The sequence below is a fragment of the Rhinolophus hipposideros genome (genome assembly GCF_964194185.1).
Source record: "Rhinolophus hipposideros genome assembly, chromosome: 7".
Classification (NCBI taxonomy): Eukaryota; Metazoa; Chordata; class Mammalia; order Chiroptera; family Rhinolophidae; genus Rhinolophus; species Rhinolophus hipposideros.
This window is the reverse complement of record NC_138053.1, coordinates 22,282,185-22,295,170: the sequence shown is the minus strand read 5'-3', so window position 1 is coordinate 22,295,170 and position 12,986 is coordinate 22,282,185. Positions and strand designations below refer to the sequence as shown.

The following is a 12,986-nucleotide window of genomic DNA, read 5'->3' as shown; positions in this document are numbered from 1 at the left end:
CACAACAGCCAAAAGGTGAAAACGATCCAAGTACCCATCAACAGATAAATGGATAAACAAAATGTGGTATATACATACACAGAATATTACTCAGCCATAAAAAAGAATGAAATTTGGTACATGCTACAACATTGATGGACTTTGAGAACATTATGCTAAGTGAAATAAGCCAGATACAAAAGGACACATATAATTCCACTTATATGACACACCAAAAATAGGCAAATTCATAGAGACACAAAGTAGAGCACAGGTTATCAGGGGCTAGAAGGAAGAAAGAATGGGGAGTTATTCTTTAATGAGTGCAGACAGAGTTTATGTTGAGAGTGATGAAAAACTTTTGGGTATAGATAGTGGTTAACAGTTACATAACATTGTGAATATAATTAATGCCACTGAATTGTACACTTTAAACAGTTAAACTGATAAATATTACATTACATATATTTTACCACCATAAAAAAAAGAAAATAAAAAGCTGATGTCTTTATAATGGATTAAATCAGGAGCCCTTTGGTCAAAAGGAGAGACAACCAGAGATTGTGCTTTTGAAGTGATGCAATAGGAAATATACATCACCACTGACTGGCTATTTCATAATAAGGAATTATGGTTGATTTTTTTACATGTGATAATGATACACTTCTGTTTTTTAAAGTGTATCTGGGATTTGCCTTAAAATAACACAGTGACAGGGAGCGAGTGGATAGGAGTATGGATGAAGGAACGCTAGACTGGGATGAAAACTGTTGAGACTGGTTGATGGAGATATAGGGTTTCATTATACAAGGTAAAACAATTAAGTTTGTGAACTTGTTGCAATGATATTGCTAACCTTTTCTGATAGCAGAGGGATTATTCATTACGAATTTGTACCAACTGGACAAACAGTTAACCAAGTTTACTATTTGGAAGTGCTGACAAGGCTGCGTGAAAAAGTTAGACGACCTGAACTTTACGCCAACAATTCATGGCTCCTGTATCACGACAATGCACCAGCTCACACGGCACTGTCTGTGAGGGAGTTTTTAGCCAGTAAACAAATAGCTGTATTGGAACACCCTCCCTACTCACCTAATCTAGCCCCCAATGACTTCTTTCTTTACCCGAAGATAAAGGAAATATTGAAAGGAAGACATTTTGATGATATTCAGGATATTGAGGGTAATACAACGACAGCTCTGATGGCCATTCCAGAAAGAGTTCCATAATTGCTTTGAAGGGTGGACTAGGCGCTGGTGTCGGTGCATAGCTTCCCAAGGGGAGTACTTCGAAGGTGACTGAAGTGATATTCAGTAATGAGGCATGTAGCACTTTTTCTAGGATGAGTTCGTGAACTTAGTTGTACGACCTCGTATACTAGTCCCTTTACTTTGAATGTTTGAAATTTTCCATAATTAAAAAATTTAAAATGGTACAAGAAAAGGGGGGAGGTTCTTTCCTATATTTTAAATCATTCTGTTTTCTGATTTTATTTCAACCAATGTATGAGTTTTGTTTAAGAGAAAAAAATTAGGTATAAGATTAATATAGACTTCTGTTAGATTCCAGAATATCAGAACTAAGTGATACTTTTTAAAGGTTAAAAGGCAATTTTAAGAAAAAGAAAACTTGTAATATTTAGTGGCAACCTTATGGAATTAGGTATATCAAAAGGTAGTAGATTGTGAAAAATGTATGACTATATCCATATATTTCAGGTTTACACAAATAAATTATAAATAGAAAATATTAAATGATTTTTAAAGGAATGACCCATAGTTTATCTTTTAAGATTAATATTTTCCATAAAAATACTGGTATGTTCAGACAGAGCGCTGCTCTAGATCGCCTACTGGTCAGTTTCAGTGGCAAGATTTTTATGACCTCATAGCTATTTTCTCATCTAGGTTCTGGGACACTTGAGTTTTACAAAAATGGACATTTTCAAGTAATACAACAGATAACTGAATTCTATGGAAAAACCATATAGGGACTAGCTTTGCCAGAGCTACAGGAAAAACTTAGTAGCCTAAACCTAACAAAATTGAATGAATATTACAAAGACCAAACCCTTTAAACGGTTTATATTAACAGAGAGTGCAGGTATCTCATTTTTATTATTTATCTTACCTTTAGAGTTGCTCCCACCCAAAAAGAATAACAGGTGTCTACAGGCTTATTTGGTCTTCCATGATAACCATTTTGTTGCCTCATTATACACCACCTCTTTATCCTGTTCAATTCTTTTTCTGAAAAAACTTCTTCTAGTTTACCCATGAGGCACAGTGATGCAATGCCACAAAAAGTTGATCCTCCTGTTAATCAAAACAAGCAATACTTTATAAACTTCAAATCACATGCCTAGGAAAATAATATAAAATGGTTGGAGGAAAAAATATGGTACAATAATTCTGCAACAATGAATTAAAAGTAATTTAAATTTAAAAGACAATTATAATTTTTAAATAGCCACCAAGCACTAAAGTCTTCAACATTAATTTGATGAAACAAACAAATAAAAAAACATAAACTAATTTAAAGCTGTAAGAAACATTTTACTAATGAAAATAAGTAAGGCTTGGGGAGAATAAGGAACTTGTTCAAAAATTATATGGTTAATAGCAGAGTTGAAACTACTAAACTACTAAAATGTTGGACTACTATTCCCTGTCTAGGACTCTACCAGCTGAGTCTGATTTTAATTCCCTTACAAACAGTATACTGTTTATGAATTGAGGTTCCAATGCCGGAAGCCACAGACTAATTTTCACATATAACATAAATAAGCAAGAAGCTGGTATGCAGATTATGATACCTAGTCAGCTTAAGAAATTTAAGGAAGAAAAGTTTGAAGGGGGACAGAGTTTGGGTGGGGAAGAAGAAAACTAGCTGGAAGTAGATGCACAGTATCTATACTCACTAAGGTAGACTGAATAATGCCACCCAAGGACATCCAGGTCCTAATCCCTGGAATATGTGCATGTTACCCTATATGGCAAAAGGGACTGCAAATGTGATTAAATTAAGGATCTTGAGATGAGGAGATTATCTCCGATCATCTAAGTGGCCCCTATGTGTAACCATAAGTGTCCTTATAAAAGGCGGGCAGAGGGAGATTAAACTACAGAAAGAGGAGGCAATGTGACTACAGAAGTAGAGTGGAGTGATGTGGCAACATGTCAAGGAATGTTGGCAGCCACCAGAAGCTGAAAGGGATAAAAACGCAGAATCTCCCCCAGAGACTCCAGAAGGAACCAGTCCTGTCGACATCTTCATCTGAGCCCTATAAGATGCAGTTCAGACTTCTGGCCTCCAAAACTGTAAGATAATAAATTTGTGCTGTTTTATACTCCCAAGTTTGCAATATAATGTTACAGTAGCCATAGGAAAACAATATGCTCACAAAGGTAATTACTTTTCTCAGGAAATGAAAACTAGTATTTTTCCATAAAAAAAGAAACAACACTTTCCATTGGCACTCTTTATTGTTAACTCCAAACAATTTGAAAATATTTGTATTTCCAATTTATTGAAATCAATCACTTAGTGATTTTTACTAATTTCAACTATTTAAATGGATAGTTCCTAATATTCCTCATATGTAATTTTCCTTTTGGTGTTACAAATCTTGGATGTATTCTTTGGAAAAGGAAAAGGGAGCATTCACTGTAGAAAATTCGAGGTAGGTATCACATCCTAAAAACTATCATTAAGAACTATTCAATTTTTAGAATTTTTCCCAATTAGTTGGGAGATCCATGTTAATCATGAGTGAATTAAAACAGAGTAAAAAAATTATAATAACTTTTCGGAATAATTTCTATTAAGCAACTATCAACCTTATTTCCTCCTTAATATCAATCTATTTACTCTTTAATAACACAGTACTTTCAATTTCTTTTTCATGATAATCTGGTAATGACTTCAGGTATTATAACACCATTAAATATAAAGCCTCTAATATGTTACCTTTAAAACTAACTGCTGAAAAGTAAATGAGGCATTTCATTGTAACTCGCCAAATTACTTGTTAGGATTTTTTAAAGCAAACAGGCATAATTCAAAGTAAAAATGCTCTTTGCCCAAATCACCAGATTCTAAAAATAATATGTGAAGTTTGGACTCTGAGTAGTCAAAAGCAGTTACTACAAAGTTTGTGCTTTAAGCTAAAATTCATTCACCAACATTTACCCCTACGAGTTTCTTGTTTTACATAGTATTCTAAAAAACTAGTTCCAAAAACCTGTATTAAGAGCAGTATGTTAGAAGAGTGTTAGTGGCAGATATAAAAACAGCAAGAAAAGATAGGTAACATCTTGACAATCAGTAAATTAAGAAATACTATAAAACAGCAGGAAAAAGAACTCAAATAAAATATCCTTTGGGGGCTAAATAGGATTAGGTCAACGATTCCTACAAGCTTCAAAAAACTTCAAGAATATTACATCATTATATTAAAGTACAATACAAAAATTGCTTCTCATAGTAATGATCTGAATTCATTGAGAAAAGGTTAAATTGTATTCATTATACCCTCGTTGAAGAAGGTATGACAATAACCTTTCCTATCAAAGGTATGTAAAAGTAAAAATATGAAGGCACATACAAATAAGAGAGATATTTCCATCTGAAATTGCTAAAAGTTTGCCACCTAAAGTGATATGTTACAGTGATATGAATAATTAATGTATACAGAATATTTCAGTCATCAAACAGCACATTAGGGAGAAACCATAGAGGTTCTCTCTCCCCACTTCTTCCACGTGCAGGCTAAAGGAGGTGTTCTTGACTAGTTCTGTATGCTATGACTGACATATTTTACAGTTATTAACTTATTGCTCCCATAAGGTTCTACAGCTCAAATTTAAGCATTTTCTTAGTATTAATTTGTACATACCAAATTATCTGAAAGAATCTATGTTCTCTGAATTGTATTTAAGATGGCCAACAAACATAGCTATAGATAAAGTAGAAAGCTAAATAATGAGGTACATAAATAAGTACACCATTTTACAGCTGAACATCACATTAAAAAACGTAAAGTGAGGTAAATTTAAAGAAGTTGAATGCTTAGAGAAAATGCTTAGACCAAAGAGATTTTGCTATTTCTCTTCTGGATTAAAGATGACAGCTATTTTATAAGAATCGTGAGTCAAATTAATTTATCTGAACTTTCATGTTACGCATTCTGAGAGAAAAAATAGTTTTAATCCTAGCAAAGCAGGAAAATCCAATTCTTCCAAAACATAACTGTACTGTCATAAGAGAATCACTACAATAAACAGAATCATCACATGACCATGACCTGGAATGGTACAATGTGCCTGCTTAGTTTTCAAGACAAATGGGCTCCAGGTTATGCAGTAGTTAGAGAAGAGCAGATGAATTAAAAAGAAAACAACAACAACAATATATTAAATAACATTTGGCTGCAAAATGAGGAAGAAAAGCACATGAAGATTATTATCAAACTGTAGAAGTATACACTGCAACTTCCGCCTTCTAAGCTTTGGGATGCACAGAGGGATACAGGATAACCAATGCGTCCAATACTTACTGAACAAATACAATGTACAAGGGCACATGGAGTTGACATGAATAAGACATAATCAGCTTACAATCTAGCAGAGAAGATAAGATAAACTGAGATAAGTACCATGAAAATGGAATGAACCAAGTAATACGGGAATAAAGAAAAGGAAAAAATTACTCAGGGCTAGAGGACAAAAGATGATGAAAGAAAATGTGACACTGGAACCAGGCATAGAAAGATGGGTAAAACTCTGAAGGTTAAGAAAAGGGAAACAAGGAAAAGCAGGTGGAGGGGAAGCATTTCAGGCAAAGAAAAAAGAATACGAGCAAAATCCATAGGTGAAAAGGCATGTAAGAACACGTGGAGAATACACTTTCTCTACAGTCTAAAATGAATGGAAGGATCACTCACATGTTTGTCTACAGAGCTAGGTTGGAACTGGATCATTGAGAACTAAACTAAGGGAATTAAACGTGGGCAGAATGGTACTGCTGTGCAAGCACAGGGTTTCAAGTAGGTTATGACACCTAGTATGTGAGCCTTCTAGGTAAGTTCAATTCTGTGAGTAAAATGACAATAATTATTGTGGTAGTTTTGTACTGTAATAACTTGGCTAAGCTAGAACTCTCTACATGGCCTCAAGATAGAGAAATCTGTGTAAGGTGGAAGTAAAGCAGCAGCCACTGACCTGGCTGCTTTTAGGACAGGTAAGAGACAAAGGCAGAGGTACTGGGAGATTTCAGCTTGACCTTATTCTCCCACTTACTGGAATCCAAGTTCTTCTTACTTTTTGCCCTAGTGACACCAGGCCCAGAAGGGATGCAGGGGCCACTCACAGACTCCCCCCACCACAGTCACACGCTGGGAGCTGGACGGGCCTGGCTCTCCAGATTCCCCTGCAAGGTCCCACTTGTCCACCTATGCCAGTGCTTCAGAAGGACTTGTCAGTGACTCCCCCCCCATCCACCACTCCCCCTTTTAGGCCCTTACTCCTCCTCCATCTTCTACAATGGTATAAAATCTTATTCCTATGATAAATCCTTATTCTTTAATATTCACAGTGGTTTTGCTTCTCTGATTGAATCTGACTAATGCAAAGATACCTCCTCTCAGAGGGCTGGTATGAGGATTAAATGAGACTAAACAGTAGCTGGCACAGAGCAGCTGTTTAATAAATGGATCGTTTTCCTTTTAGTCTGTAGATCAAACATTATAAACTGGTAACCTATAGGGGACAAGTGGTGTGACAGGTAAATTAAACAAAAACAAAAGAGATTAACCACCCAAAATTCTGGATTTCTGGCTTCTCTGAAAAATCAGTAGATCTGGTAGCAGTAGTTACACATTCCTGACCAACAAGAACAGGCTTGGGAGGAAGAAAAGAGGAGAGCAAGGTTTTAAACATGTGTAGCTTGAGCTGCTGAAGTGATACCAAGGTAGACATACCTGGCAGGCAGATGGAAAGGGAGCTGTGCAGCTCAGAAGCAACAATACATATGTGGAAACACAGCTTGGGTGCCATCAACACAGGGATGATTGATAAAGAACCAGCTGTTGGTTCATTCACTGTGTGCCATACGTGTTATAGGCATGGGGGATACAACAGTGAATGAAACTGGCCCAATCTCTGTTCTCATGAGGCTTACTATATGTGAGAAGAGACGGACAATACATAAATAGCTAAAATAGAAGTGATATGGACAAAAATAAAGCCAGAAAGGGGGATAGGGAAGAGTGTGTGTTATGTTATGTGGTTGGTTTGCGATTCTATTTTAAATAGGGTGTGTGTATGTGGGTGGTTTGCAATTTTAACTAGGAGGCTTATACAACAATATCATTTGAGCCAAAATCTAAAGGATGTGAAACAAAGCCAGGTGTGTGCTCGGGTTGGGGGGTGGAAGATTCTACACAAAGAACAGCAAGTACAAGAGCCCTGAGGTTTAGAAAGATGAACTATCCAAAGTAAAGAAGAAAGTTGGGCTAAGGTAAAGGGGTCAGAGGAAGAAACAAAAATGGTGATGAAGCCAGAAAAACTTGTCAGGAAGCAGGATAAGAGGAATGTCATATTTCAAGAAAGAAGGGGGAGACGTTACCAGCTTCAAATGCTTCACTAAATAGAAGATAAGAAATAAAGAGACATTGGATTTGAAATACAGATCATTCAGACTTTAAAAGAGAAACTTTCCTAAGTTGCTGAAGGCTTATATAGAAAATTAAAGAACAAGCCATTTGTGTAGAAAGGCAAATAGTATATTTGGACGATTATTCTAAAAAAGATTAACAACAGAAGAAAAAAGGATGACACAACGACTTCACAGGGTGGCCAAACTGTAGGGCTACTTTTTAGCAAGAGGTTTTACTTGAGTGTAGATAGTGATAAAATAAAATAAAAGGAAGCAAGGCTACATCCAAGTCCTCTAGAGTAGTACTTCTCAGCCTATCTAACCTCACAGCACACAAAGAACAAGACTATCTGGTATCTGCAGGGTGTGCTAGGATGCCCAGAGGAGGGTGCTCCCGGCCACAGGATACCTTACCAGGGGCTCCAGACACCCAAGTCCTGCTTGGCTGCCCCAGAGGCTCAGGGAGCGACAGCCTGGCACACCTAGAACCCATTTGCGGTACATGAATACACGGCAGTACCCTGATTAGAAATCCCTCCTCTAAGGCTTTAGGCCTCAAACCTACCAAGCCAAATACAGAGATGAAAGGAGGATGTAATAAGCTTTTTGGCACGAACCACACTGTATCACTGATGATCTTGATGGGAACAATTCTGCTTAAGTCATACTGACTCAAAAATCACTACTTGTGTAACTCAGCAAGATTTTTTTTCTGGACAGGATCCCTCAGAGGGTATTGTGTTTGAGCAGCCCGCTATATTCCACATCCCAGAGAACGTAATCCCAATTTCTTGGGGAACAAGTGTCTGTCCCACAGGTCTACTATACTGGTAACGTGTCTTCTCAGCCAGAGTGCTCATTAACACCCTGTGTAATTGTGAGCAATAGGCCCTGTCTTCTCAGAAATAATTATAGATGCCAGATTTCCTCTTTGTGCAACTACAAGTAGTGATGACCAGTGACATAACTGCTATTGCCTGCTTGCTCCACCTCCAATCTCACACAGACTCAGGCAGACACAAGAATTACGGTGTCTTAATTACAGTATGGCCTCAGAGGAAAATCCAAGACAGTCTCCTATACACTCGTTAGGACACATACTCTACAAATACCTACATTGAAGGGGGGAGTCCAGATGTGACAGAGGAAGGAGATACCTGATAGGACAGGTTACAGCGGAAGTACAAGGATATGGGGTTGAGGAATATATGTTAAAAGTATATTTTTATACATGTTTAATAGTTTATAAACCACTTCATTCCATATCTCTTATAATCCTAACAATCTTAAATTAAAAAAGACACAGTTATTTCTACTCTGTTGATGAGGAAATGCTCGGAGAGATTAAATGAGGAGCCAAGGTCACACAGCTAGTGTCAGAGATGAGACCTGAATCCTGATCTGTTCTTTCCACTTTGTCACACTGGCAGAAGGATGGACACAATAGGTGAATGCAAAAAACCTGCTGTGATGAAGAGGAAACAAGTTCACTCAGAAAGCCTCCTTGATTTGGCCTCTTTCTTTTTAAAAAAGGAGTATGGAAGCTTCTCCATGGAAATAATCAATCTGAAAGAGTTAAGGCGATTGATGTGCTGACAAGCTGACTATTCTCTCTCTATTCTGGTTCTGCCAAGAGTGGGGAAAACCGTGAAAGGAGAGATTGTACCAATGTATGTACTGAACATATGCTATGCAACAAAATGTTTTATGACTAGGACTTAGAACGATTACTAAGGAAGGTAAAGAAAAAATTTTAATTTCTTTACAAATTCATTGATTCATGTGTAATATTCTGCATCTAGCCTTTTAGTGTTATGCCAAAGAAGAAAACTTGCTGTTTTCTAAAAACATCTTAAGAAATCATCCCAAGGTATTTTCATGTAGCTACCGCTTGAAAAGATTACTAGAAAATATTATATGAATGTTCTGGTCTAAATAATCTATGAATGATTACTGACCTAGAAGAGGTTCAAATTGGCACAACAGTGTCAAAAGAGAGAAGTAAGCAAGAAGATTATCAGATTGCACCAAGGGCTGAGACAAATTTCTGAGGTCCTCTCCGTGTTGAAGACACCATGATGATATTTAAAGGAACAAAAGAAACTACGTGTTCATTTATTTTCAGATGCCTTACCATGAGATTCAAGTCCAGCTCCCTGTGCCAACCCATTGTCATAGGACTGAAAAAGAAAAACATTGTTTGGTTTAATACGGAAATAATAATAAATAAGTTGTCATTATGCTAATTTTTAATCTCTTGAACTAATTTTACTTCTCTTTTATATCTTCCAAAATATACACTCTTTCCCAAAAAGAAGTAGATGTAGGCATTTTCAAGTACCTGATCTAGCCTTATTCATGACACCAAATTACTGAACTCACACACCAGGCACATTCTGAGAATAAATTGTTCAAAGATGGTGCATCTACATATTCAATTTCTACCCACTGAAAAGCCCCAACCCTTATTCCTCTCCCACTTGCAAGTATACATGTGTTTAAGGAAAATGTAAGAATTTTATACTCATAAAACATTATAAACATGAAACAATTTTGAGGCTTTTGGGTAGCTGAGGATAACGGTGCCTGCCTAAATTTGCATCTCCCCACTATCTACAAAATCAAAACAGAGTAAGAACAATACAACTATCTAAAAATGAAACCTTAGCAAAGATGGAAGACATGCTCAAGCTTCCATAGAAAAAGAAACTATAGAAAAAGAAACATCGAATCCCAGCAAGCCATCTCTCCCTCTCTTAACATACTTTTTCAGAGAGCAAGGGCAATCTGAAAAATCATGAGGAAGAGATAGGAGGGGAGCTAATGGCTGGTCTGAGACGGATCTAAAACCACTGCCTGAAAGAGAAAGTCCACCCTAAATGTGAAATACAGGCAATCCTTGCTTTGCACAGTTCCAACATGCACATTCCAGGTGCCATCTCTTAAACAACACAATATGGTTCAAATTTCAATAACCACAATACATTAACCTTAAGCAAGTGCATAAAACACAAACTTGCTGCTAGCTTCTCAGTCCACAAATCGCCACATAAACAATAGATCATCATGACAAGTGACCAATCACATCACCTTCTTCAATGTCTGTTAATTTGTCACTGCATGTTATTCAGTTCATGCAGAGACAGCATAGTAGGTGGTTGTGTTCTCTCTTTCTCTTAGTGATAAACCTACATGACAATTTACAAAAAGGCATATAACCAAAAGAGGTTATGAAAGTGGCCACCAAATATGAAAGTGCAGTAAAGAAATGAAAAGCAATAATACTGGAAGTGAAATTGAGATCAAACACAGAGTTACAGAAGAAATAGCTGATCATGGGAATGCTGACGGTGCTGCTGTTTGAACTACACATGCAGTCAGAAGACCTCCGTGAAGGCAAGTATCTTCATAGGTGAGGAAAGTGGTTGTGATGAAAAGAATGAAGATATTCTAGAGAAGTGATGCTGGCAAAAAACTTCACATAAAAGGAACTCTGAGAGATACTGCACAACAATGAAAATGCAAAGGGTAAAATGTTGGAAGCTGAAACAAACTTAGAAAGAGTATAATAATCACATTTACCAAGACAGAAAAGCTGCTTGCTCCATATTGTAAGTTATATAATGAGAAGAAGCAAAGCACTATTCAAATTACTCTTGATAAATTTTTTACGAAGAAAACACTTTAATTCTCAATATGGTTAATGATTTAAATTACAGTGTACTAAATATTGTACTAAATTACAGTGTACTAAATATGTACTAAATTTTACCATTTAAAAATTCTCTATACATTTGCATCTGACAATAAAGAGTTTTTAATGTTTTGGCAAAAAATTGTCAAGCTTTCTTCTTTTTTTTTTTTTCTTTAAATATTTCTTTGGGGGAGGGGACGCCACACTCCTCAATTAAGAGAAATATTTTTACAGAGGTCTTTTATTTTTTTACACTTATGCCATGAATTCATAGGGAATGGGTTCCAGCAGCTCAGGCTCCTTTCCATTGGTTCTCACAAAGTGTGCTTCTCTGGGTGGGGCAGGCTGGCGTTTCAGTTGAACCCAGGTACCTTTCTCTTTGGCTTCCTTCTTTTTCTGATCATTTTCCTTTACCCGTTTCAGGAAGCTATCTCGGCTCTTAGAGTGCTTAATATGCTCAATACGAACATTAATTCTCTTGGCAAGAATCTTGCCCTTGACTTGTTTGTTTACAACAATGCCAACTGCATGCTGAGTAACATTGTAGACCCTTCCCGTTTTGCCATGGTAACATTTGTGGGGCATTCCTTTTTGAACAGTGCCCATTCCCTTGATGTCTACAATATCACCTTTCTTGTAGATTCGCATATATGTGGCCAAAGGAACAACTCCATGTTTTCTAAAAGGCCTAGAGAACATATAGCGGGTGCCTCTCCTCTTTCCCTTTGTGTTGGTCATTTTGACGAATTACTGGAAGATGGCGGTCCCGGCCGAAAAGCAAGCTTTCTTGATGATTAAGATCACTCTGCATCCTTTCAGCTTGTTTGATCATTAAGGTCTGGCACTAACTACCATGCAAAGCGAGGACTCACGGAAAGAGTTCTGATAAAACTGAACACAGCCTATAAGGAAGGGACTTCAGAGAGCGCAAGTCAAGGTGGCAGAGGCCATAACTCTGGTGAAGACAGTTAAAAGGGAAAGAAGAAGGGCCCTTGGAAGATCAGATAATAAAGGAAAACTCAAAAGAGCAAAATTTAGAGACCTGGGAAACAAAGGAAAACCTCTCTCCTATCAGAAAAATCATAGAACTCTTAACCCTTCCCCCATCACTAACCACTACCCTCCCCGCACGCCCCAAACACCCAACAGTCATTAAAGAAATCAAATTTTTGTTTCTTTGCTTTCAAAAGACAGCACTCAAACTAGGAATTTTCGCAAGAAAAAAATAATCCACTAAAGGACTAAACAGAAAAAGATAAATCTATACAAAATAACCGAAATGGAAACACAGCAATCAGACATTTATTTTAGTGTATGAAAATCTGCCTCAACCTTCAAAGTGATAAAACGGAAGAAAACTGTAATACAGCACCCCAATCTCAATTATTAGGTTGGTGCAAAAGTAATTGCGGTTTTTGCATTGTTGAAATTTGCCATTAGATACTAGAATACATTCTGAAATAAATGTGGTTATGTCATACGTCATTTTAATGCACATTTCTTGCTTTATGATTTTTTGCTAATGACTTATTACTTGCTGTTTTATATTTATTTTAGACTATGGACATGTTAGACAAAAAGCAAATTAGAGTAATTTTCTTACTCGAGTTTAAAACGAGTCGTAAAGCAGCAGAGACAACTCTCAACATCAACA

General features: G+C 36.8%; 2 protein-coding genes across 5 annotated transcripts in view; both read right to left on the bottom strand.

The window, feature by feature from the left end:
• PGGT1B (protein geranylgeranyltransferase type I subunit beta) overlaps positions 1-12,986 on the bottom strand; it is a 51,483-nt gene that overhangs the window by 11,280 nt on the left and 27,217 nt on the right. For all 4 annotated transcript variants that reach the window (XM_081054407.1, XM_081054405.1, XM_081054406.1 and 1 more), the window contains 2 exons: positions 9,773-9,818; positions 2,113-2,297 (listed from right to left, as the gene is read on the bottom strand). In XM_081054407.1, the coding sequence (XP_080910533.1) occupies positions 2,113-2,297; positions 9,773-9,818 (231 nt within the window). The remainder of the gene's footprint in view (positions 1-2,112; positions 2,298-9,772; positions 9,819-12,986) is intronic.
• On the bottom strand, positions 11,564-12,070 carry LOC308499828 (large ribosomal subunit protein eL21; the record flags this gene model as incomplete). Its single annotated transcript, XM_081053690.1, has 1 exon — positions 11,564-12,070. The coding sequence occupies one exon, from the start codon at positions 12,068-12,070 to the stop codon at positions 11,588-11,590; it is 483 nt and encodes a 160-aa protein (XP_080909816.1). The 3' UTR covers positions 11,564-11,587.